General features: G+C 52.1%; 1 protein-coding gene and 1 long non-coding RNA gene across 2 annotated transcripts; one reads left to right on the top strand and one right to left on the bottom strand.

Moving 5' to 3' along the window:
* Positions 1–1599: 1599 nt before the first annotated feature.
* EPOP (elongin BC and polycomb repressive complex 2 associated protein) lies at positions 1600–3953 on the bottom strand. The gene has a single exon (XM_056362213.1). It carries the CDS (start codon positions 3876–3878, stop codon positions 1647–1649), a length of 2232 nt encoding a protein of 743 aa, XP_056218188.1. The 5' UTR covers positions 3879–3953; the 3' UTR covers positions 1600–1646.
* Positions 3954–18728: 14775 nt separating this feature from the next.
* LOC130160046 (uncharacterized) lies at positions 18729–23660 on the top strand. Its single transcript, XR_008825923.1, has 3 exons — positions 18729–18860; positions 20191–20274; positions 21185–23660. It is a non-coding gene; the product is annotated as an uncharacterized LOC130160046 (long non-coding RNA).
* Positions 23661–24037: the final 377 nt, after the last annotated feature.

Genomic DNA, 24037 nt, shown 5'->3' with positions numbered 1-24037 from the left:
TTTTTTCTTTTTCTTTTTTTTTTTTACCCACTGATGGAATTAAACCAAAAAAAAAAATCAAACTGGGCCGTGCCAGATCGGAATATTTTCTTTTGAATTCGGCGATGGTTCTCCTTGCCCTCCCCATTCCCCTCCCTTTCAGCCAAGGACACTGAAGGGATTTTTTAGTATTTTTTTTTTCCGGGGAACCAATTTTTGCAGGACTGTGAAGGAAAATTAGAAATCCCCGAGCGGGCACTGCGCAGTCCCCGGCCGTGGGCTGCGAATATTTTTTGATGCAAAGAAGGGGGAGAAAAAGAAACACACACATCTACTCCCCCCCCCCCAAAAAAAAAAAAACAAACAACAAAAAACCCAAAAACCAGAAACCCACACACACACACATCAGCTTTGATTTGCCCAACGTTTGCAAAACAGAGGGGACTTCAGAGAGCCCGTCGGGCTTTGATGCCAAAGCGGGGTGGAAATCACATCAGAAATAGTCAAAAGAGCCAGTTACAAAGCCACTGGTTTGCAAGAAAAGTTAAACTGGGATATGATTTCCTCTGCAGAGGAGAGAGACATTCCCTCCGCATTCTTCCCCGCATTCCACTCCGGAGCTCGGGAGAGATCAAATTGTCCATCTGTACTCGATCGCTAATGCTCCTGGATCCTATTTCTTGTGCCCGTAAAGCTTTTACAGGCCTGCTACCTTCAGGCTAGCGGAGTTGGGGTTATTAGCCAGCAAACAACTCACTTTTTTTCTTTTTTTTCCCCCTCTTTTTTTTTTTTTTAATATACGTGCAGCAGTTTCAAATAACTTCCTCTCGAAGCTTCCCGCTTTCTTTTAGCAAACAGAATTTCTCCTGGTCTTTTTTTTTTTTTTTTTTTTTTTTTTGCAAGTTTGGTGTTTTCATCCTGTCTCTTAAGTAGACAGAAAAAAAAAAAATGACATTGCTATTAATACAGTTCTTTGGAAGAGCTGCTCCCAATTTCGCCGGGATTGACTCGGACCGAAAAGGGGTGTTTATGCTGCGTGACATCATTATTTCTCTCTGCGTGTGATTATTATGAGTTTAATCCAATGTATTTATGGAGGAAAAGGGAGAAATTAGATCTATTCTTTCCTGGGTTTCTTGGCATGAGGAGGGGGGGAGGCAGGACGGTCGGGAGGTGGGAGCCCCTTCCCTCCGACATCCCAAATCCCTTTGCTGGGAATAACCCGGGGGAGGGGGGGGGAGGGGGGGGTCCATCCGCCACCCCCTGTCTTTGAGCTCGTGTTTTAGCTTCGTCCTTAAACTCATCGCGCAACCAAACGTTGGACCCTGGCACAGACAATTGGGGGGGGGGGGGGGAATCCCCTACCCACCCCGGCCAGAGCAGGCGACCCCCCCACGTCTCCCCCAGCCCAAGCCGTGCACACACTCACTCGCTTCCCCCCCAAAAGGCTCCCGCACACCCAGGCCCCCGCTCGGCGCCCCCTCCCCGCCCGGGACCCCCCGGCTCAGGCGGTGCCGGGGCTCGACGGGACGGCGGGACCCTCTGCCCCGCTCCCCACCCCCGAGGCACCCCGGCCCGGCCGCCCCCCCCCTCCAACCCCCCTCCCGCCCCCCCCTGCAGCTCTCATCTGTTGCATGTAAACCTTTCCTCCGGGCCGTGCGCTGTCCTTAGGGATCCTCCAAGCTATAACCTCGGAATTTGAGGCTGGGGGGCACGGGGATAGCGTTGCCCCCCAGGTGCCAGCTCCACAGCGGGTGGGTTTTGGAGAGGACCCAGGAGTTTTTGACCCCCAGGGAGGAGGCAGGACACAGGTCCCCATCTTCCCCCACGACCAGGGAGGGAATACAGGGGAAGTTGCCCATGAGGCTGAAGGAATTCCGAGGAGGGGGCGGCCCGGCGCTGCCGAGGCGTTTGCAGGGAGTGTTCCCCTTGCTGGCATTCCTCCTGCGAGTCTTTTGTGGCCTCCCTTTGGAGGAGCTCTGCTGCCTTTCTGCCTCAGCGCCTCTGGCAAGGCGTCTGCGCTTGGCATTCCTTTCCGAGCCATTGCCTTTCAAAGCTTTGTTTGACAAGGTGCAGGGGCTCTCTGCTCTTTTGGAGCCGGGGGGTTTGAGCTCTGCGGCTTTACAGGGCTCCGCTCTCCCTCCGTGCCGCAAACTTTTCCCGTCCAGGTTGAACCCTTTGGCGTAACACCACAGCTTGGATTGCCGGATCAGCCGGTCAAAGTGCTCCCGTCGGGGCTCCCCCGGCCCCCCGGGGGGCACCGGGCCGAGGCCCCCCGCCAGCTCCTGCGCCGGGGGCTGCGGGGCCGAGCCCGGGGCCGGCGCTGGGGAAGGCGCTGGCCCGGGTAAAGCTCCGCTTTGCCTCTCTGCCTGGTCACTGGGGCCTAACGAGGCTCCATTGTTCGAGGCATCTTTGTGCAAATCCTTCCCTTTGGCGCAGGGCTCTGCGTCCCCAAAGCCTCCCTCCTTTTGTTGCGGATCCCCCCCAGGGGTGCTGCTCGGGGAGGGAGGGGGGGAGGAGGAGGAGGAGGAGGAGGAGAAGGAGGAGGAGGAGGAGGAGGAAGGGGAGGCCTCCTGCTTTGCGTACAGCTCCAGCTGGGCCCCCGAGCCCAGGGCTGGAATCGGGCTCAAACTTTCCAAAGTTGATGCTCGCAAAGTCCTGGCCCAGAGCTGCTGCGAGAGGAAGAGGAGGTCGGGGTCGGGGCGCAGGGCTTTGCCCACGCTGGGGGGGGGCTCGGCGGGGCGCTCCTCGCCCAGGGGTTCCCGGGGGGGCTGCGGCTGGAAGCGCGGCAGAGCTGCCTGCCTGTACCGGGTGCTCTGCACCGAGTCCCCGCTGCACAGCGAGCTGCTCTCCGACTCCGAGGAGCTGCCTTCCTCGCTGCTGCACGAGCTGTCCCCTTCCTCCTCCTCCTCCTCCTCCTCCTCCTCCTCCTCCTCTTCCTCCTCCTCCTCCGACGAGTCGCTGGAGGTGGCGGGGCTGGACCCCCCGAAGTCCAGGCTGGAGTCCGAGTCGCTGGAGTAGCCGGCCGAGGTGCCCTGCCTCTTGGAGCCGGGGAAGCCGGCGGAGCGACCCTTCCGGCCGGCCGCCGGCCCCTTCTCCGCCGGGAAAAGCCCCTTGGCACAGCAGGGACCCCGCTTGCGCCGGCCCGGCGGGGCGAGCGCGGCCGCCTGCGCGGCGGGATGCGCGGCCGCGGGATGCAGCAGCGCCAGGTCGCGGGGGTACCCGGCCAAGACGCCGGCGAAAAGCCCCCCCCCGCGCCCCGCCAGCCCGCAGCCCCTCCGCCCCCGGGGGGGCTTCTGGAAGGCGGGGAAGGCCCGGTGGAAGGGCTGCGGCAGCAGCGCGGCCGGCGCCGAGCGCGGCTTGGGGAAGGCGGGGGGCGGCCGGGGGTGGCCGGGGGCCGCGGGCGCGCAGCAGCCGCCGGCTCTGCAGGGCGGCAGCAGCTGGGGCCGGGGGCAGGGGAAGAGCTCCCCCGGGTCCGGCAGCAGCAGCTGCTCCCTCCTCTTGCTCTTCCTCTTCCTCTTCCTCCGGCGGGGGCTGAGGCTCTTGCAGGAGGTGCAGAGAGCCTCCAGGTCCGCCTTGGAGATGAGCGAGCATTTCACCGCGCGGGTGGGCACCGAGTTGATGGCTTTGAGGGTCCGCAGCTCTTTGAGATCGCAGCGGCGGCTCTTGATCTTTAAGGTTTCCATCTTCTTGCTGATGGTGGTCCTGGGGATATCCTTAAACAGGTCGCTGAGAACCTGGGCCAAAGCAAACATCTGGGTGCCATTGATCTGTAAGTATCCCAAGTTTATCCCTTCGATTTCTTGATAGCCAGCATGAAAATCCCCCGGCCTGGCTTCCCCATTGTAATCCATGGTGGCTGGAACAATTCCGAAGGTCCCTTCGCAGGTCAGGAACATTTTGCAAGGAGCATTTACTTTGTCTCTTTCAAAGGGGGCATTGAAAATAAGGACATATTTGTTTCCACTCCCTGATCACACACATCCCTACCCCTCCGGAGAGGTGGGGGAAGGGGGAGGGGAGAAAAAAAAAAAAAAGGGGGGGGGGGAGAAGCCAAAGCAGTCGATCTCCCTTTCAAACGCTCCAGTCAATGGTTTGCAACATCTTCCAAACAGCCAGTTCCTCCGCCTGTACCGGGGCTTGACTCCTCGTCTTCCCCCTCCCCAGCAAAAAAAAAAGAAAGAAAAATAAAGAAGTCAAACATCTTGCATCCTCCAGGCTCCCCTCGGCCGGCTCCCACCCCGCGGCCGCGCACCCCACCTTCTACTTCAAAAATAATAATTAATCTCTTGGGGTGTGTGGGGGGGAGAATCAACAAGCACAGCCCCCCCCCCCTTTGCTGTGCGAAGCCACTGAGATGCTTAAGCAAACAAAGCTACTGATAAAGGGGGGGCGGAAAAATGGTGGCGGAGGGGGGGGGGGGGGGTCTGGGAGGCGGGGGAGCCCCGGGGCTCCGTGCGGCTTCCACCTTCCCCGGGCTCCGCACTCGCGGCCCCGCCGCGTACGGTATATCCTGGGGAACACCCCACCGCGCCGTCCCGCCGCCCCCTGATTGGGCACCGGGGCCGTGATGTCACAAACCCCAACATCTCACACGCGCACCCCCGCGCAAGACCCCGCGCAAAACCCCGCGCAGCCCCGCGCAGCCCGCGCATTCCGCGCCGGGCGCACCCGCGGCTTCACCGCCCCGACACCCGCCGCGCACAATAGAGCCAGCCCTGGGCTGGATATTTTTTTCTTTTAAATATAAATAAATTTAAAATTACGCCGTATTTTCGAGGTGATGGTAGCGCGGGTGCCTCCGCTTTGTTTCCGCGGTTTAGCTGCTTTTTTTTTTTTTTTTTCCTAGGGGTTGTTTTATAAAGAGAGGTTGCTGCGCCTCCCCAAATCTGCCCGGATTCCTTTGGGATGGGTGTGTGTACGTATATATTTAATAAAGCGTGAAAGATATTACTCTAAGCGAGTTGTTCAAAACGATTGACTCCGCCACAATTCATCCTTCAACCCGGAGTGGAATGCTTATTAATTGCCAATTACTGTATTTATTATCTGGAATGAGCACGGGCTGGAGCGCGCTATCAGCAATAACATCGGCAATATGTGCAAATAAAAGCAATGCAAAGATATTTATATTCCTTTTTACTCACACACGTTCTTTATTCACTTCTCATCTTTTCCTTCCGAACTCTTGCTTTTAAAAAAGGAAAAAAAAAGAAGAAAAAAAAAAAAAAGAAGGAAAAAAAAGGAAATTCTTTTGCATGCCTTTGCGCTGCTTAACTTTATTGCAAACTTTTTAAGTCCCGAGATTTCTTCGGTATTTGGTGGCTCGCTCCTGACTTACAGACCAGGCGATGTTTTCCCAAAAGCAGGGTTGCAAATTCCTGTCTCCAAGGGGGGGTGGGGGGGGGGGTGTTAAGGAAAAAGCCCCCAAAAGCCCCTACCCAGCCCGCAGCTCCATTGTCCCGTCCCCTCTATTTCTTTCTAAACCTGAAGCTACTTGAGCGAAGTGAGCTTCGAGAGAGGCTGGACCGAGGGATTTTAACTCCCTGCTCAGGAGGCTAATTTTGGGGAAACAGTTACCTCGGAAACCTTCCTGGGGGAAGGGAAGCTGCAGCCCTGCAGCGCATGCTGCTCCCTTTCAAGCTTCGTCTGTCTCCCACATGAAAAAGTTGCTTTTAGCCTTCCTCTGCCTTTTTTTTTTTTTTTTTTTTTTTTTGTGGTTCAAATGGCAAAATCTGAGTAATTTGATAATAATAATTTGTTAAACTCTATGTACGATCAACCGCAAATGATCCCGATTTAGAAACAATCCCAGAGGAGGAGGAGGAGGAAGCGCATTCCTGAGTGTGCGTGTAAAAAAATTTAAAGTAACTCCAACATCGCCTTGAATTCGGGAGCGGGGATCACCTGATGTGATCACCGGATCACCCGGCCGACAGGAGGGGGGGCTCCCGGTGCCAGCACCGGTTCTGCTGGGGGCAGGATTGCTGCCGGGGTTCCCCCCTCCCCAGCACCCATGGGCGCACAGCCCCCCGCCCACGCTTGGCCTTGCTGCGGGGGGGGAACACCCCGTTTTCTCCATCTGGCTGCACGAAACCACCACATTTCACCCTCGTTTTCCACAGGCGAGAGTTTCCTGTGAGTAAAGGTCTGCGGCCAACACAAACACCAAATTCCTCTTTGTTTGGGCAGAGGGGAGGGGGGGGGTGTTGCATCGCGATGGACGGAAAGTGGCTACTACAGCTTGTTGCGGTGGCTACCGGCGTGGCTCGCTGCGAGGGACCACTACAAGCCCTTGCCTGCGAGCCAGCCGGGAGTTTCCCTTCGCAAATCGGAGGGAGATCCTGGATATTTCGCTTTCCACATCGAGCCAGAGCCATTTTACCTATAGGCTGAGCTTTGCTCCGTGCCAGACTGGAGGAGGGGAGCGAGGGGTGGAGGGAAGGGGCTGGCAGGGAATAGCCCCGGCCGATGTGGCTGATGCAGCCGCGGGGCTTATTGTGTGTGGGGGGGGGGGGGTTAGGGGGTGTGTGTAGGGGGGTCCGGTAAAGAAAATATAAGTTCGAGCAGCGGAATAAACTGTTCCCGATCGCTTGTGGGGCTTTAGAGAGGAGCCGGAGCCCCCTGATCGTCGGCCAGGAGGAAACAGGGCTCAGCAGCCGCGTACAGGGGAATGTATGGATACGTCATTTCCCAGGAAATCTCTGTCAATAGGAGCACAAATAGGCAATATTTTGCCCTATGGATAAAGTTCAATATGGAATAGGCGTGTGTGTGCCTTGACGTCCCCATACGGACGCAGCCAGCTCGACGCAGGACATACAGATACTTTACAAATATATATATATATATATATATATCGGTGTCAGGATCCTGGCGGCCAGGGTGGCGGTTCAAAAATGCATTTTAGTGGCACCATAAGCGCTCTGTGTTTCTGCTATAGGCGCCCTTGCTGCTATAGGGCCCCCCCCGCCAGGCAGGGCGCTGGGCAGGGGGTCTCCGCAGCCCCCCCCCCCCGCCTGCCCAATGATGTATAGGCGAGCCGGGTGTTAGTGTCCGGGGGGCTTTACACCTCGGGATGTTTGTTGTTAGGGTGGCTGCAGGCCTGAGGGGGGAATAACAACGGAATGGGACGCTCCATGGGTCCCACGTGAGGGCTGGGGGGCAGGGGGGCTCGCGGGGGGGGGGGGGGAGAGGAGAGGGGCTGCGCCGGTCCCTAGGGATGCTGTGTCAGAAAAGGAGCGCAGCCGAGGGACCTGGCAGAGGCTGGATCTGTATTTCTGTATATTTGTGTATTTGTATATCTGTAGATTTTTGTATTTGTAGATTTGTGTCTTTGTATATTTGTATATCTATACATTTGTGTATTTGTATATCTGTAGATTTTTGTATTTGTAGATTTGTGTATTTGTATATCTATAGATTTGTGTATTTGTATATCTGTACATTTGTGTATTTGTATATCTGTACATTTGTGTATCTGTACATCTGTGTATTTGTATATCTGCATATTCGTGTACTTGTATGTCTTTATATCAGTACATTTGCATATTTCTTTATTTCCCCCTCAGCCCAGCTCCTGCTCCCAAGGGCAGGGGGCGCTTTGCAGCCCCCCCCGGGCGAGAGGACAATAACCCCGGGGTCCCCGCTGCACCCTTCACCCCTGAGGCATCCCCAGGAGTTTTTTCCCTCGTACCTGTCAGAGCTGGTTGTTTCCGCAGGAAGCAATAAAAGTTGTCAGTTATAGGGATATCCCCGTTTCCAGGGGATCCTGGAAGCGCAGGACATACCCCACCCCCCCTTCCTCCTTCCCTCCCCTCTCTGGGGCAGCGGAGGGAGGGGGGTGAGGGCAGCTGGGAGCGAAATAAAAGCCGGGGGGGTTGGGGGGAAGGGGGCACATACTTCTCAGGTTAACCCCCCCCACGCAGTCCTCGAGTGGGCTCAGCTCTAGCGAAGGGGCTGCTTGTGCCTGGCGCGGGAGCGCCCACGGGTGCAGGAGGAGGAAGGAGATCCACGCGTGTCTGTGGGATCGGGTGGGACGGGATGGGGGGGTCTGTCTTGCACGGGTCGGGGTCGGATCCGCACCTCCCTGCTGGAGCTGCGGAGATGGAGTGGGAGCCGCTGCAAAACTCCACTGTGGCCATGGGGAGCAGAGCAGATCCCACAGACTCCAGCTGGGGCTTCCCGTGGGATTTCCACATTGGTTTCTCGATGCCTCATTTTTTTGGGGGAGAGGAAAATAAAATAAAGAAAAAAAAATCCAAATAATTTTGGGTTGAGCCATTTAGGAAGAAGCTTTAGGGGCTGGGGGTCCTCTGAGTGGGGTGTACATGAAGGGGGGAGGGGGGGGCTGGTTTTGCTCCGACACCTCAAATCCCACCGGTGGCTCTTGCCCAAGTTCAGGATCCCTCACAGATAGTGGGCGAGGGGGTATCCGTGAGGAAAAAACAGGTGCCAGCAGGAAAACGGGAGAGATGCTGCTGGTGGGAGCTGGGGCGAGGGCAGGGGGTGAGCAGGGAGGATTCACAGAGCAATCAGCATTTCGGGCGGGTTGGGGGGGGGGCATCAGATTTACCATGAAAAAAAGGATCAGATATTGACCCAACTGAATTATTTCGGTTGCAAGGAATCGTTTTATTTAGATTTTTTTCTTGTGAGAAACAAATCCTGGACAATGAGGTGGCCAAAATGATGCTGAGGTCTCTCCGCGCAGAGATCCCTAAAGCAAGGGGCAGCCTGGCCGTGCCCCCACAGAGCAGCCCCCCTTCAGTAAATGCTCCCACAGTAATTCCCATCGGGAAACCTGCGTGGAAAGGCTGCTATTTCCCACCTTCCCACTGTTTGCTGGGGCAGAATGGGCCTAGTGCTCCCACCGGGAGACCCAGGCCCACAGGGGGGATGGAAAAGCCCTTTGGCTCCAGATACACGGGGTGTTTTCAAGGAAAAGAGTGAAATTTTGAAAATTTTTTTTAGTTTGTCAAAGAGCTGCAGGCGGTCCACCGCACTGGGGGGAGCTGAAAGCCACCCAGCACCAGGCACTGGTTAAAACCCCGAATATTTTGATCAGAGGCAGTCGCTCCTGACAGGCACTTAAGCTGTCCGGCACGAAAATATTTCTACAAATCACTCAGTCCACTGACTTTTAAAATGGCTCTGGTACATTTTACAGACAGGGAACCGGAGCAGCAGACCCAAACCCCACCGACCCGGCCTGCAGGACAGATGGATGGACAAGCCAGAGCCAGCCCAGTGGAAAAAAAAATACTTTTTTCACTTTGGGGTGGTGGGTGGCTTTGTAACTGCCCCCTGACCCACCTTTCCACTGCCAGCAGCCAGGGGCTGAGAAAACGTGCTCAAAACCAGAGATATTCCCCATCATTCACATGGGATAGGGTTATTTTTCAGGATTTCTTCCTTATTTTCCAGGATTTCTCTCTTATTTCCCAGGATTTCTGTCTTATTTTCCAGGATTTCCCTCCTTTCTTCTCCATGAGCAATCTGTGGATAATATTCAATGAAACCACTGGAAAATGTCTCTCTGCTCTCAATCTAAACTTCGGGCACAGTGCATCACTAATTAGTAATATTTCAATAAATGCTACTATTCCTAAAATTATTTTTGAATGTATCTATTTATTATTTTTCATATTTATAAGCAGCTTCTGGAAAACCAGTGGCTGGGAAGCAGAGTGGAGCTGTGTATGTGCATGCCCGGGGTTGGGGTAATTTGGAGTGAATCTGTGCTGGGATGCACAGGCCGTTATTAATAGTTATTTGGTTCTTTTTGGATTTTTTGATTCAGGTACTACTCGGGTGCAAACCACAGCGGTATTTAGTGACAATTTATAAAGATGCAAATCCCGCTGCCCCCTCTTTTGTTTCAAAGTACAAAGGCAGATAAGTGGGTTTAGTTTGCAAATAGGTTGGGGCCATGCCTGAGGCTGCTGTGGTTCCCTGTAAAACAACATGGGGTTGGGGGGAAAGAACCACTGAAAAGAACAAACCAACAAACCCAAAAAAACGGAAAATGTGCAATCTGATGAAAACTGCAGGGTTTAAGCTGCCACAGAGGCCTAGGAAGAGCAATAGATTGCATCAGACCAAATGGTGCTGCTCAGAGCACACTTAAAGCGTTTCGAGCCTTGTTTGGGGTAAACCCCAGGGATTTAAAGCAAAGTCAGGGCAGGTCCGAGGGAGCAGATCCCGAAAGGATGGAGGATGAGCGGGGTATTTCTTTCTGCAGCTGAGCTGTGCTTGCTCTGGAGCTCCTTTGCGGGGTTTTACTGGTGCGGGAGGAGGGTCCCAGCTCAGGGCATGAAACACGCACCCATCCTTCCACTGCCTTCAACCCCTGCAAAGGTCCCTCATTCAAACTTTCTGCTTTATTTCTCTCTTTCTTAATAAACAGCCTTTCACCATCCTCTAACAAAGAAACCACACTTTCTAGAGAGCAGCTGAAGGAAATTATACAGTCATAAACACTGCCGATTGGGGAAAAAAAATAAAATGTTTGTTTGTTTTCCTAAGCAAATAGAGCTAAATATTTCCAAGAGGGTTTCTTCTCCTGGAGAAATCCTGGCGAAGAGGCTTGGAGGAGTGTCCTGGTAAAGCCGGCAACTTTGAGGGATGCGATGGGAGGCTGGAAGGGGAGAACCTCCATTTTCCTGAGGTCTTCAACGAGCCTATTTTCCACCCGATTATTGAAAAGATTATTTTTGTGGTGACTGAGAGAAGCGTACGTCTTTAAAACAAAACCCCAAAAAACAACAGACTTCCAACAAAGAGGAAAAACGACTTTGTAGATGGAAGATTTCATGCCTCAGTCTTAAAGCCAGCAGAGAATTTGCATTATTCTTCTGTCGCCTTTTGATGTTTCCCATATTACATTGTGATTTGGTTGTTTTTCCTCTTCTTGCTTAATCCAGGCTCTTACTCCTTTTATACGGGAACAACTACCAATAAAAAAAAAATTGCAGATCGATAAGTGATAAGCTCAGAACATTTTCTCTTTAACAAATTTCATCTGAAGAAATCTTAATTTGTGGTGGTTTATTTCCCCTCTTAAAATCTACCCCAGCTAAACCAGGGGAAAGTCTTTTATTATGTCTAACCCATTGATTTACTACTAACACAGGATTTTGCTCTCTAGTTCAGTTTAGAATTAAAAGAATGCTGGAGAATATTTTTGTTGCTAAGATAAGCTTAAACCAAAACTCTTTCTTGCTGTTCAATAAGCGCTGGTATCAGAGAAATTAAAGGCAATGCAAGAAAGCCGCAATCTTTCAGCCTTTTTATAAGACAGAGAATGGTCTTGGATATTGCCTTTTCCCTCAAAGAGCATTTTATATTCTTTGGGAAACATTTATCAATTCTTATTTAAATTGCATTCATACCTACAACACTTATTCCTTAACTTTTAAGTGTTATATTTAAAGCAAGTATGATTTAAAGTTCCTCCGTGACAGACAAATACCCTTGGAGCATTTTTAAACTGTGTAAACTTTTATGTTGTCAAACTTTAAAAGGAAAAAAAAATGCTGCTTTTTTTTTTTTTTTTTACCTTTTACAAAGTATTTCTCCTGCCTGTTATTGATTGACAAGTTTATTATTATTATGAATGGATTCTCCCATTTCCCAGTCCTCTTCAAGGCCTGATGTGGATTGAGAGCCTGACCAGTTGCTTATTGACCCATGATGGCTATACAATGACCCTGCTGCCCCCAGCCTGACCCTGGGACCCCCGAAGGACCCAGCCCAACAGAACAGGGCTCAGATATGCAAAGTTGGAGCTTTATGGGCTTTGGGGAGGGGAGGGGGAGATTGCAAAGTGGGCGAGGGTTTCATTAACAAAAATGTGTTTATCGTAAATAAAAAAGGCCAAGGGGCTGTTTAAAGGGACATGGCCGAAAGGATCCTGGCTACCTCCTGGATGGGGGTTGCTGGAAGCCTTGAAGCCCTTTTTAGACCAACACATGCCTAATTGGCGACAATAAAAGGGGAAAGGCTGACACTCGCTCTGCCGAGTTCCCTGGCTGCCTGGGTGATACTCAGTAAGCACAGCTCGATTCCAAAAAGTAACCGAATTTGCTCAATTCCAAGTTGCTCATTTGAAGTGGCAACATCCTGAAGGGAGGAAAATAGGGAAAGCCGGAGAAAAATAAGGAAAGCCAGCGGAAAGGCCTGCTCCGCCTTGGCTGTTTTCTCTTCCCTCCCTAGGAGCATCCCTGCGTGCGGGGGGCTGCCTGCTGCTGCCATGGGAAGCCGGACCCTGGTTTTGTGCCGAGGTCTGGTGCTCGTACAATGAGAGGAAGCAAGGCCTTCAAGAAGGTAATCAGCAGGGACGAATGAAATAAAAAAAGGGTTAGCGTGGCTATCAGCATTAATATTCCCCTTCGGTCTTTTTTTACCCGCTAAGTGAGGAAAGGAAGGGGAAAGGCATCTCCTCCTACGCCTGAAACGCAGCTCCTCTGCTTCCTTACTGTACAGAGGTGGTGGGCGAGCTAATAATTATTGGTGAGAGATGGTATGTGGCCCAGAAAGGGTATGTTTTGTGAAACAGCACTTCGCTTCATTTCAGAAAGTAAGGAGATCTGCTCCCTACCCTCACTCCCCTCATTTAATGGAGATACAGTTGTTTAAATAATTTCCCTCTTCCCAAAACAAATGCAGGAGAATGAGAGCTCATTTTTTATCCTAATTGATGGATAGCTGAAGACAAGCCTTTGAAGAAAACGGCTGTCAACAGTGGGAGATACCCGGAGCATCTGGGTTAGATAGGTATAAAGCAAAGAGTAACCTGCATTCTTTGCGAGGCTGGATGCTCTCAGATTATAAACCACGGCGATTGCTTTTGATTTCACCATAAAAAACAACAGCAGCAGCAGCAGCAAGTTGTTCTGACACTCTCAAAACATCTGGATTGTAAAGTTTGCTGGTTTCTGGCAACAGCAACAATAATAATAAAATCTCATGCCGTACGGGCAGATCCCCAGGGTTTTTTGCCAGGGTTTCGGCAAGACCCGGCCGAGATGTTTGTTCTGCTGCACACAGAAAATGTACATTTATGTGCACATCCCAAACACCACCCCGGCGGTGGCTGCGGGGGATAACACCCCAGAGCTCTGCCAATCCACTGAGAAAAAGCTCTTGCAATTCCTTGTCACGGGGCCCATGCACCTCAAGGCAAGAAATAGCAGTTCGAGGGGTGGTTATACCCTGTGTGCGTGTTTAAATAGTCTGAATTTTGATTAAAATCTTGGGTTAGGGGAGTGATTTTCACAAACCCTGGGATACAGGGCTACATGGGTGCATCAAACGCTCAAGGGGGACAAGGAGCCGTGCGGAGGTGGCTGTGTGTCCCTTGCATGTCCTGGGGCATGGCATGGTCTGTGCACACAGGGGCAGAGGTGTGGGGTCTCCATGCCCAGCACGACCCCGGTAGGAGCTGCTTTACCTGCCACCGAGCTGGATTAAACCCTGGAATTTGTGATAAGAAAAGTCACTGAAGGGCTGCGAGTTGTTCCCAAGTACTTTCGGCACCTCGCTCCACGTGCAGGGGGAGCAGGTTGCATCTGTTTGTCTCGATTTCATTTTTCTTATTATTTTTTTAACACCGTGGTATGTCCCAGCTGCCAAATGGTTCTTGGTTTGGGAGACGCTGAGACCTAAAGGGGAGGAAGGCACCGAGCTGGGAAACGGGGAGAAAATATTTGGCATTTCACTCCAAAATGAACATTTCAGCTTCGGTTCCACTTTCGAGGAAGCGCCTGGCAGAAATGTCCCGCTCCGCGGGGAAGGGACAGCAGACCCGGTGGCTGTCCCTGTGTCCCGTCCACGTCCCGTCGTCCCCCCCCCCCCGTCGTCCCCCCCCCCAGGCAGCCCCTGCGGCCCCCAGCGCTTCGGGGGCCCCGGGGGGTCTCTCATCCCCAGATAAAGATGAGACAAAGAGATGCCTTCGGGGCCGCTCGCAGGTTGTCATCTGAAAATCGAGGGAACGGATACCGGCAGGGGGGACGGGCACCGGGCCTGGGGGGGGGCACAGCGGGCACCGGGGGAGGTGGCTGCACCGGCCGGGGGTGAGCGGCGATCGCTCTCGAGCCGCGGGGGATGCGCAGGTCAGCGGTGGGGCCGGTGGGTACCGCGGCGGGGGCTGTCAGCGGGGGGGGCCGGCTGCCGGGGGTGTGTGTGGGGGTGGCTGCCCGGCTTCAGCCTGGGGGGGGCCGGCGACCGGGGGTGCTGCTGTGGCTGCGGCATCCCAGGATCCGGCTCTGCTCGCCCCGGCTATTCCGCCTCCTTGCACTGAATTTTCCCTTTGGTGCTGGTCAGAAGGGACCCCTTAAAACGCGCCCCCCCCCTCGCCCCCCGGTTGCTCCAAACACCGTGGCAGGAGGGTGCCAGCCGCCGAGCTCTGGGTGCCGCAGCCCCCTCCTGCCCTCCAGAGCTGGGCGTGAAAAAGGGGTGACAGCGGCGGTCCCCTTCCCCTGGCTCCATCCCTTCGTCCCAGCGCCCCCCTGTCACCCCCCACCCCCCGGGCCACCCCCTCCCCAGCCCCGTCCCACGCTCGCACGTCCCGGCACCGGCTCCCGAGCTCAGCCCCGCTGGCAGTTTTCGCCTTTGCCTCCGGCGATGCTTTTTTAATTGCCCCAATAAATAATCAGAGGAGCCCCTGGGCTGTCCCTGTCCTGGGGAGGGTCTGTGCCCGCGGCTGCCCCCGCTCCCGGGGGTGGGAGGCTGGGGGGGCTTTGAGGTGGGAGGATGCGGTGCCGGCGGGTTCTTCCCACGCCGCTGCCGGGCTCCGGCAGCCGGGCACTCCGGGGGACCCCTGCCCCTCTCTTCCCGGGGGATTTGGGGTGGAAGGACCCCAGGGAGCCTCAGCTCCGAGCCGCCCCCTGAGGCAGAGCGAGGTCCCGGGGCGGGTTTTCTCTCCTAAACCCGGAGACCCCCAGGGGAAGCTCCGCTCAGCTCCGGCTGCCGGGATGGAGGGAGACCGGGATGGGGCGGGGGGGATCGGACGGGCAGGGGACCCGAGCGGCGGATGGCTGGCAGGATGGCTGGCAGGATGGCTGGCAGGATGGTTGGCAGGACACACAGCTGAGGAACAGCTCAGCCCCTTCCAGTCATTCCCATTTCCCAGCGGTTTCACACCCCCCCCCCGACACAGCGGCCCCCCAGCCCTGAGCCCCCCCGCTCGGTCCAGAGCCTGCCCGGGGCTGGTCCCCGTCCCTGCCCGTTCCCCCCGGACGATGCGGGTTTCCGGGCTGGGGGTCGCCCGGCCCCAGGGCTCAGCCCCCCACCCTCCCCGGGGGCAGCCTAGGTGGGTGGGGGGCGCCCGGCCCGGCGGAGAAAGGCGGGATGCGGGCGCCCCCCGGAGGTCTCCCCCCGCCAGCCCGGCCGCAGGGCACGCGTTTGGGGGAAAAAAGGGTATTTTTAGGCTTCGCCCAGCAGAGGTCCCCGGCTGCCTTCCCACGAGCAGCCGGGCACCCCGGCCCGGTGCCGCTGCTTGCACCCACCCCGCAACGCCGTGATCCCCCCCTGGGCATCTCCCGAGCATCCCCCCCCCCCTCCCCCCCCAGCCCTGAGCATCACCGCCCGCCAGCCTCAGACCCTTGGGACCCCGCGGGCTGGCACAGACCCCCCTGCCGGGGCGGGGTTCTCCTCCACGGGCTTCAGTGGCAAAGCTGCCCGGCAGGAAAACTCCTGGCAAGGGAGAGAGCAACAGAAAATCCCTTTTCCCTCGTGCTCCACGCACAGGTGTGTTGTTATCTCCTGCATCCCAGGGTGCACAGCAACAGCCGGACTTTACACAGATCCTTGGGAGATGATATGACTGAAGTGGGCAGCAAAATTCAGGGCAGGGACCTGGAAACACAGCCGCTCAGCTGGGCAGAGGGTGTTGAAGCCATGCAGGGGACAACGCACTCACCCCGCCACCACAATTCCCCCCGCAGAAAGGGGCCTGGAGGAAAAAGCATCGCTCAAACCTGCCACGTCAGAGCTGACGCTTAGAGAGTCACGTTAGCCCAAGTCTTTCTGCCTCCCTAAGTGACACAGTTCTGTTCAGTGAGTCTCATTTTCAATTTCAGGTCTTCTCACTATTTTTGTAAACCCACTGTCAACGTGCCAAAACCGAGCGAAAGAAAGAAAGAGAACAGAGTGGGTTTGTCTATATTAGGAAATTACTCTAAATATACTCCTGGGTTTGTGCAAAGCTCTCATGTAGACCCGCTACTACTTTATACCACGCTTCTGAAAGATTATTTTAATTTAGCAATTAACTAGGTGGAATTAAATTAATACAAGTCTTAATTAAAGCTGGATTTAGTGCACCTGAATAGGTTTTGCACCTGTGAAATTCCTCAGCACAGTCCAGCCAGCACAGCACCAGCCACCTACAGACTTGTTCCAACGTACCCTGTGATGGCCTCACCCTCACAGAGCTTTACGCACCCATTTTTGACTGGTTTGGAAATCATTCCCGTTCCTGTGTCTCTAAAGTTAAGGGCAAAAATATTTGAGCATCAAGATAGATAAATATGAATCAGGGCTAAGCTGATTTATTTCAAATATTACTCATTAATTAGGCTGAGAACATCAGCCTAATTTTGATCCTTTCACTCTCGTCGGGAAGCATTGTGCAGAAGTGGTGCAGGTGACTTTACACATTACTTTGGAGGTAAGCCTCAAGGCTGTCAGAATTTGGCCACCTTTTATTTTCCAAGGGATAAGCTATGACTCACCAGTGACTGTCTAACAGGTTACAGCCTCAAAATTTCTGATGACTAATAGAGTGTGCAAGATCTAACCCATTCCGTAAGTCACTAAATAGGCACATGATTAATAGGATGACCCGAATAACGAGGCAGATTGGCAGAGTCGATGATAAATCACCAAAAGTATCAGTGAAGGAAACAGTTGCTTCCTTTGACAAATACTTAGGACATTTATAGTAAACAGGCATCTCAGAACATCCATGCAAATCTCCTAAGAGCAGTGACGAAGGGCTGAAGGTTTGATTATGTTTTCTTTTCCGTCCTTACAGCTCTTACTAAGAACCAGAGCTACTCACTGGTTTATAAACGTGTGAAGTGCAGCTTGCAGCCGCTCAGCCCCGCAGGCCTGCAGCCACCCTGTCCCCAGGCACCCACCATCCCCAGTCCCACCAGTCCTGTGGGGCGTTCGGGAGGGGCTCAAAGGACATTGTAGGTTTTGTAGTTTTGAGTATGAAGAGATGATAGAATAGCTTGGGTGGGAAGAGGCATTTAAGGGCCATCTGGTCCAGTCCCCCTGCCACAAGCAGGGACATCTCCAGCCAGACCAGGTTGCTCAGACCTCCGTTGAATCTGATCTTGAATGTGCCCAGGGATGGGGCATCAACCACCTCCCCGGGCAACTGTGCCAGGGTCTCACCACCCTCAGCATAAAGAATTTCTTCCTTACACCTAGTCTGAACCTTCCCTCTTCTAGTTTAAAACCATCTCCCCTTGTCCTATGGCTACAGGTCCTACTAAAAAGTCTGTCCCCACCTTCCTGCGAAGCCCCCTTTCCATACCAAAGGGCCGCAGTAAACTCTGCCCCCAGCGTGAACAACCCCAAGTCTCTGAACATTTCCTCAGAGCAGAGGTGTTCCACCTCCCCCATCATTTTTGTGGCTTCCTCCAGACCCGCTCCAACAGGTCTGTGTCTTTCCTGTGCTGAGGACCCCAGAGCTGGGCGCAGTGCCCCAAGGGCAGAATCACCTCCCTTGACCTGCTGGCCACGCTGCTTTGGATGTAGCCCAAGACGACGGGTGGCTTTCTGGGCTGCAAGCACATGTTGCCAGCTCATGGGTGGCTTTTCAACCACCGACGTGCTCAAGTCCTTCTCTGCTCTCGACAGGTAGGTGTGGATGAAGGAAGGGATGCAGGGAGGGATGGAGTGATAGATGCAGAGAGGGATGCAGGGGGATGGATGGAGCTATAGATGCAGGGAGGGATGCAGGGAGGGATGGAGTGATAGATGCAGGGAGGGATGGAGGAAGGGATGCAAGGATGGTTGCAGGGATGGATGCAAGGATGAATGAAGGGATGGATGCAGGGAGGGATGCAGGGATTCAGGGAGGGATGCAAAGAGAGATGGAGGTATGGATGCAGAGAGGGATGGAGGGAGGGCTGCAAGGGTGGATGCAGGGAGGGGTGCAAGGAGGGAGGGATGGAGGGATGGATGCAGAGAGGGATGGTTGGGGTATAGATGCAAGGAGGGCTGGAGGAGGATTTGCAAGGATGGATGGAGGTATAGATGCAGGGAGGGATGGAGGGAGGGATGCAAGGATGGATGGAGGTATAGATGCAGGAAGGGGTGCAAGGATGGACACAGGGATAGATGAAAAGAGGGATGCAAGGAGAGATGGAGGGATGTATGTATGTATAGATGCAAGGAGGGATGCAAGGATGGATGAAGGGAGGGATGCAGGCACAGGCATGCTCCAAGGATGTGCATCACCTCTGCCGTCTGTAGGGTGAGTGAGGGTTGACACAGGGCCCCCTGTGCTCAGGGCTGTCCTGTCCCGGTCCCGGCCCCGGGCTGCTGGCGGCCCCCCCGCGGCCCCCGCTTCCTGCCCGGTTCCCGGGGGGGGGGGGGGGGGGGGGGGGCGGCAGGATGTCGGTGCCTGAACCTCAGCGCTGCAGCTCGCAACCAAAAAAGCCACCGATCGTTTCCTGTCGCTATTCACGGGGCTGTCTCCTCAGCCCCGGGCGGTTCCCAGCCCCGCAGCCCCGGGCATGGTCCGGGCTGGCTCACCGGAGCCGGGCACCGGGCAGCTCCGCCACCAAGCCCCGGTCCCTGCACCGGGGATCCCGGCAGCCCCTCCCGGACCTGCAGCCACCAGCACATCCCCTGGGCTGTCGGTAAAGATTTCTTTTGTAGAAATCTGGGGGAGCAGGAGGGATTTGGGTGGGAGCTGACACCTCTCCCAGCCCTGGGTGCTGTGCCGGGAGGGATGTGCAGCAGCGGCAGAGCTTGTGCAGCTCCGTGAATTACTTTTTCTGTGGCGCTCCGTAATGGATTCTTTTGCACGCTGCAAACCAGCTTGAGAAGTCATTACAGACATATATAAAAAAGTATATATAAAGGCAATTTGGGAAGAAGGGAGAAGAAAGCCTGACCCTGCGCACGTTTAGCACCCTGGACCATTGCTGGCTTGGCAATGGGGCGGTGAGGGATGGTGGCCTTTGCCCACCAGCTACCCCATGCCTTGCAGTGCTGTGTTTTCACCCGTGCTCAGGGTGTTTTCATCCCTGGGGAGATAGCTTCGGCCTGGAACAGCTACTTGGTTTTGTGCAGTCGCTGCAGGGCTGTTACCTTCAGGCTTTTACCTCAGGTTTCCTGTCTTAAAGGCAGTTTCCGACAGCGTAGCCAAGAACTGAACATACAATTGCAAACGAAGCTGCTGCAATGCTCTAAACCAATACAAGGACATCAGAACAAAGCGTTTAATTAAACTGGTTTGTACACCAATTAAATGAGAGCAACCGGTGGGTACAGGCAAAGCTTCAATTACTGCCAAGTGTTTTTTAAAGGCGCTAAAAAAGCAGGAATGTGAGGAAAAAGTCCCAAGGCACAAAGGGAAACAGGTGCCTAACTCCCATTAAAAAAAATCTGTTTGTGGTTATTAATCCCCCCTTTCACATCAAGACCAAGGCTGAAGGCTCAAGGCCTGACTTGATGAAGTACCTAACGCTCTGCCCTGCCAAAGCACCCCAGGAGAGTTTAAACGCTCTCAAAATCCTTGGTCCTGCTTCGTGCACATCAGCAGAGGTTTGGGCACACTGAGGGATGGCAGCAGCTCCAAAAGTTGTTTTGGTTTTAAAGGCAGGGCATCTGTTTAGGTTCCTAAGAATGAACTTGAAAGCCTAAGTAGAGGCTCCTTAAAAATACTCTTGGTTTCTGGACATAGACCACATCACTTACTTCTCTGGTAATTGCTATGTACTTTCACTGCCTAATGTAAATAATAACAACAAAAAAACCAAACAACCCAAACCCCAAAAAACACCAAACACTATTAAGTCCTTGGTTCTGCCTCCCTGTAGGGAATTAGCCTAATTGGTCTCTTGAAGTTCCTTCCAAAGCGATGTTTATGTGATTTTATGACTATCCCATTAGGTTTGTTAAACTGGACTTGTTTTAGAGATGTTCCCCAACTCCACGGTCTGTAGCACATTCTACCTTTTACAGGAAGAAGTGAATAAACGGCTAAAAACTACTTCAACTACCCGACCCATAGGAATCCCTGTTACCCCAGTGGGAGAGGACAGTCAGGTAAGTGGGCTGGAAACTGGTCATAAATATGGGAATGTCACGAAAACGTGGGAGTTTTGGCTTTTAGGGAGAAAAGAGAAATATTCCCACTCTTAAAGCACTAATTTAGTACTAAAATTTGTCATCTTCCTGTACAATGACCTACTATATTCAACAATTTTACTGTTTTGACTGCATCAAACCCATGAAGACAAATATGATCTACTGTCTCGTTTGATTTAAGCTGCTAAAGGAAAAAAAAAAGACAGGCATAGAAGATGTTTCAATCGCTACTTTTTTCCTTTATAAGTCATTAATAGCACTGTTTCCTTTTAAAGTTGTTAATGACATCATTTCCTTTCAAAGTCCTTAATAACATTGTTTGATGAATAATAACTTGCACTTCTATAGTGCTTTTTCAGACAAACAACCCAAAAGCGCTCGGCAGTAGGGAACTGGTTGGGCAAAGAGGGAAAATGAGGCACAAAGGGAGGAAGTGACTTGTCCAAGGCCAGAAAATTACTGACAAAGCAAAGCTGGGGCTGTGCGTGTGCTTGGCTCTTGGCTTTCTTTACTCTCCGACTCTTTCTCTGGGTGTTTGCACATCAGAAATGCAGCATTTTGCCCGTAACAGAGCAAGCATGAAGTCACCCGTTGAATAAACTATAAGCCCTGATTCAACAATCTGTTCTGAAAGCTGGTTGTTCCTTTTTCTTTCACAAATATCTGCCCCCAACACAGTTGTTTCTTAAGAAAAGACACCCTGATGAAATCCTTTTCGTGAGGATATGAGCAGGGCAGGGGAAAGACAAAAACTGTGGGGTTTTTTGGTAGGTGTGGTTAATGAAGAAGAGGGGCAAAGGTCTCACTTTCTCTCCCTTGGGAACGACGCGCTGAAGCTCCTGTTTAAACAGGGACTTTGCCTTTGCAGGTCACAGTCCAGACACCCAGCTGCAGGGTACAAGAAGCCTTTGCAGACCCCAGTGGGATTTTTCCTTCCCCAACGATAGGAAAAGAGAGCTAAGAGGCCCTATGTACTGTAAGGAAAATGTGCACCACGGTGCTGACTGATGGCAATTGAGATTTCATTGGATTGGAAGACATGTCCTCTGTCTACGGTGTAGAGAAATATCAAGACCTTGACCCCTTGTCCCTGCTGGCCTGTGAATATGGACCTTTTGTTGCTAGGTAATAAAATCAATTTTTGGTGGAGAGAAAGGGAAAAAGCTTATATCCTTTATAAACCCAGCGCAAAGGCAGCAATGCTCCTGAACTATCTGGTTAGCAGCGTTGTATGTAGGAGAGGCAAAAAATACATTTGGGGAACGTTTTGTGTGTACTGCTGAATCACATTTGATGACTTGTCACTGTCATTACCATCATTCTCATTTTTATTCCTATTACAATTACTATTAATTACAATGGCGGAACATGCAGAGACTCTGAGCACCATCAAGACCCTACTGAACCTGGAACAGTGCAGAAGGTGCGATGCGATGGCATTGCCTCCTCGAAGGTTTAATAATCCAAACAGAGGAGAAGGGAAAAGCAAAATAATTGACCTAAGGTCTTGCAACAGGCCGGTGGCAGAGCTGGGGTCCATCTTTTAAGATTTGCAGAAAAATCCTCTGCCATAGATTATTTACCTCTTCAAAGAGGGACACTTGTTGCCCTTGAATTTTGACAGCTAACATAACCTTTCCCAATGTTTTGAGACGCTATGGATTCCAAAACAAAGGATACAGAGAAAAACATCACAAGAAAAGCTTTAAAGAAAGCTGAACTAAATTATTTTGTTTAAATAATGTGTATAAATAATGTGTGTAGTCTTCTCGCTGTGCTAGTAAGTGTTTACAGAGAGTTGAAGGAGCTCAACGTATATGCGTCGGTGAGAAGGGTGAAAAGTTTGGTCTAAAATGAGAAAACAACTTTCTAAAAGCGATATGGTTTGGAGAGTTCTCCGATTATGTCACATTCTCCCTGCTGACTGCTGCTAACAGAGGATAAGACTTTGCTGCTGCTATCTGTGGAACCGATCCCGCACTTCCAGCCGAGAGATTTATACTTTAAAGTAGCAGTTCTTGCTGGTGACTCGAAGGAATTTGGCTGCCTAGCGAGGATTAGATAGATCTTAAAGGTCTTTTCCAATCTAAATGATTCTCTGATTCTATGGTTACTGCTCTTATCTGTACAATTCCCTCTTCCTCCAGCCTGCCCAAGAGGAATGAGATAAAATCTGATAGAGCAACCAGGTTCATTAAACAGGGGTGCAGATTTGCCTGTCCACAAATAGGCAAGTTTTAGCCCTGCTTGGTCCCAGATAAATTACAGTCTTATTCATGATAATCTCAAGTGACAGTTTCCCCATAAATGAAGGAACGAAGAGACTTCGGTCCCAGGAGAAGCTGTTGGAAAAGGCTGGGATACTGTGCAGAGAGGCAATCTATCACTGCAAGCCATTAAGTATGTACATCCCAGCGTTTCCTTGCATCGACCCTTTGTGTAGGCTAGGCTGTAAGCGCTTCCCTAATAGAAATCAGACTTTAAATTTCCTAAGAGCATGTGGAGTTATCATAAAGCAAGATAAATGTTCCTGCCTTCTTTTGTTGTTGTTGTTCTTTTCTTTAACCTGGGACATATTTATTTTATAGATAAAATAGCTGAAATACGAATAATCTGGGAAATGCAATGATAGGGTCTTACACCCTAGTAAGAGTATTCTATTTATTACGTCTCAAGAATTTCCATGCCAGGCACTGAGATGATAACTAACTTTACGTTCTTTTTAAATACTAATCAAGTAACTGCAAAGGATTCCCTTGAAAATCAAAGATCATCTGTAACAAAGACTCTGCAGACAGCGATAAGGCTAACAGCACCATTCAGGACGTGTGAGCCTGTGGAGAAGCCAGCTCCCTTATCCACAGTTTTCTAGATACAGTAGTAAACAACTAAGTTTAGTAACAAGTTCTGGAAGTTCTGACTGAGACATACAAGGATGGTGGTTCCCATGAGTCAGTAGATATCACTTTAATTTTGCCCGCTTCCTACGAATGGCCACATTTTAAAAACGCAGACTGATAAAATAACACATGAAGGCTATTAATTAAGTATCTCCATGTCTCCGTTTTCACAGTTGTAACTTTCCCCTAAATTTTTCTCAAGAAACCGTAGTGCCCTTTCCTCCCTGGCCTCGTCTTTCCTCACCGCAGGGATTAGTTATGTAAATTGGAACTTAATCCCCTAAAGGCAAATTTGCAGTTCAAGTCCAAGTGTCGGCTAGCACGGCCAACTGGAACCACAGCCGTCAGGGGGATGGCGGATGTTTTGCATTTTGTCCTAGAGCCTAAGACAATCTTAAACCACAAGGATCTCCTTCAGGTTACAAAGGCAACCAGCCAGATTTTCCCTCTTTTCTTTTAAACAAGTTCAAAACATAATAGATAAAAGAAAAAAAAAAAAAAGGGGGGGGGGGGGGAGAGGAGGGGAAACCCTCCCAGAAAAGTGAGCTAAGGCTGAGTGAACTTCCAGCAATGTGGTGAACGTATTGTCTGCCCCTGTGACTCTCAAAGGAATGTAATAAAAGGAAGACAGCAACCCAGCAGGCAGCTTCTCAGGGAGCCGTCTGCCTTCCAGCCCCTTGATGTAACGCTTGAACAGGTGCAGTCTAAAGGATGCTAAACTGGTGATTATTAGGGCTGTTGGAATGGGTTTCCTCTCCGCTCTCTGATGAGAAGATTTTTTTTTTTTTTTAAAGAAACTATATGATGGGGTACGCCGACCT

Source organism: Falco biarmicus, chromosome 17, assembly GCF_023638135.1.
Source record: "Falco biarmicus isolate bFalBia1 chromosome 17, bFalBia1.pri, whole genome shotgun sequence".
Taxonomy (NCBI): Eukaryota; Metazoa; Chordata; class Aves; order Falconiformes; family Falconidae; genus Falco; species Falco biarmicus.
This window is presented reverse-complemented; position numbering and strand designations above follow the sequence as displayed.

What these genes read in the sequence shown, in the direction of transcription:
- EPOP (XM_056362213.1), bottom strand. Translation starts at nt 3,878, where the DNA reads ATGTTCCTGACCTGCGAAGGGACCTTCGGAATTGTTCCAGCCACCATG.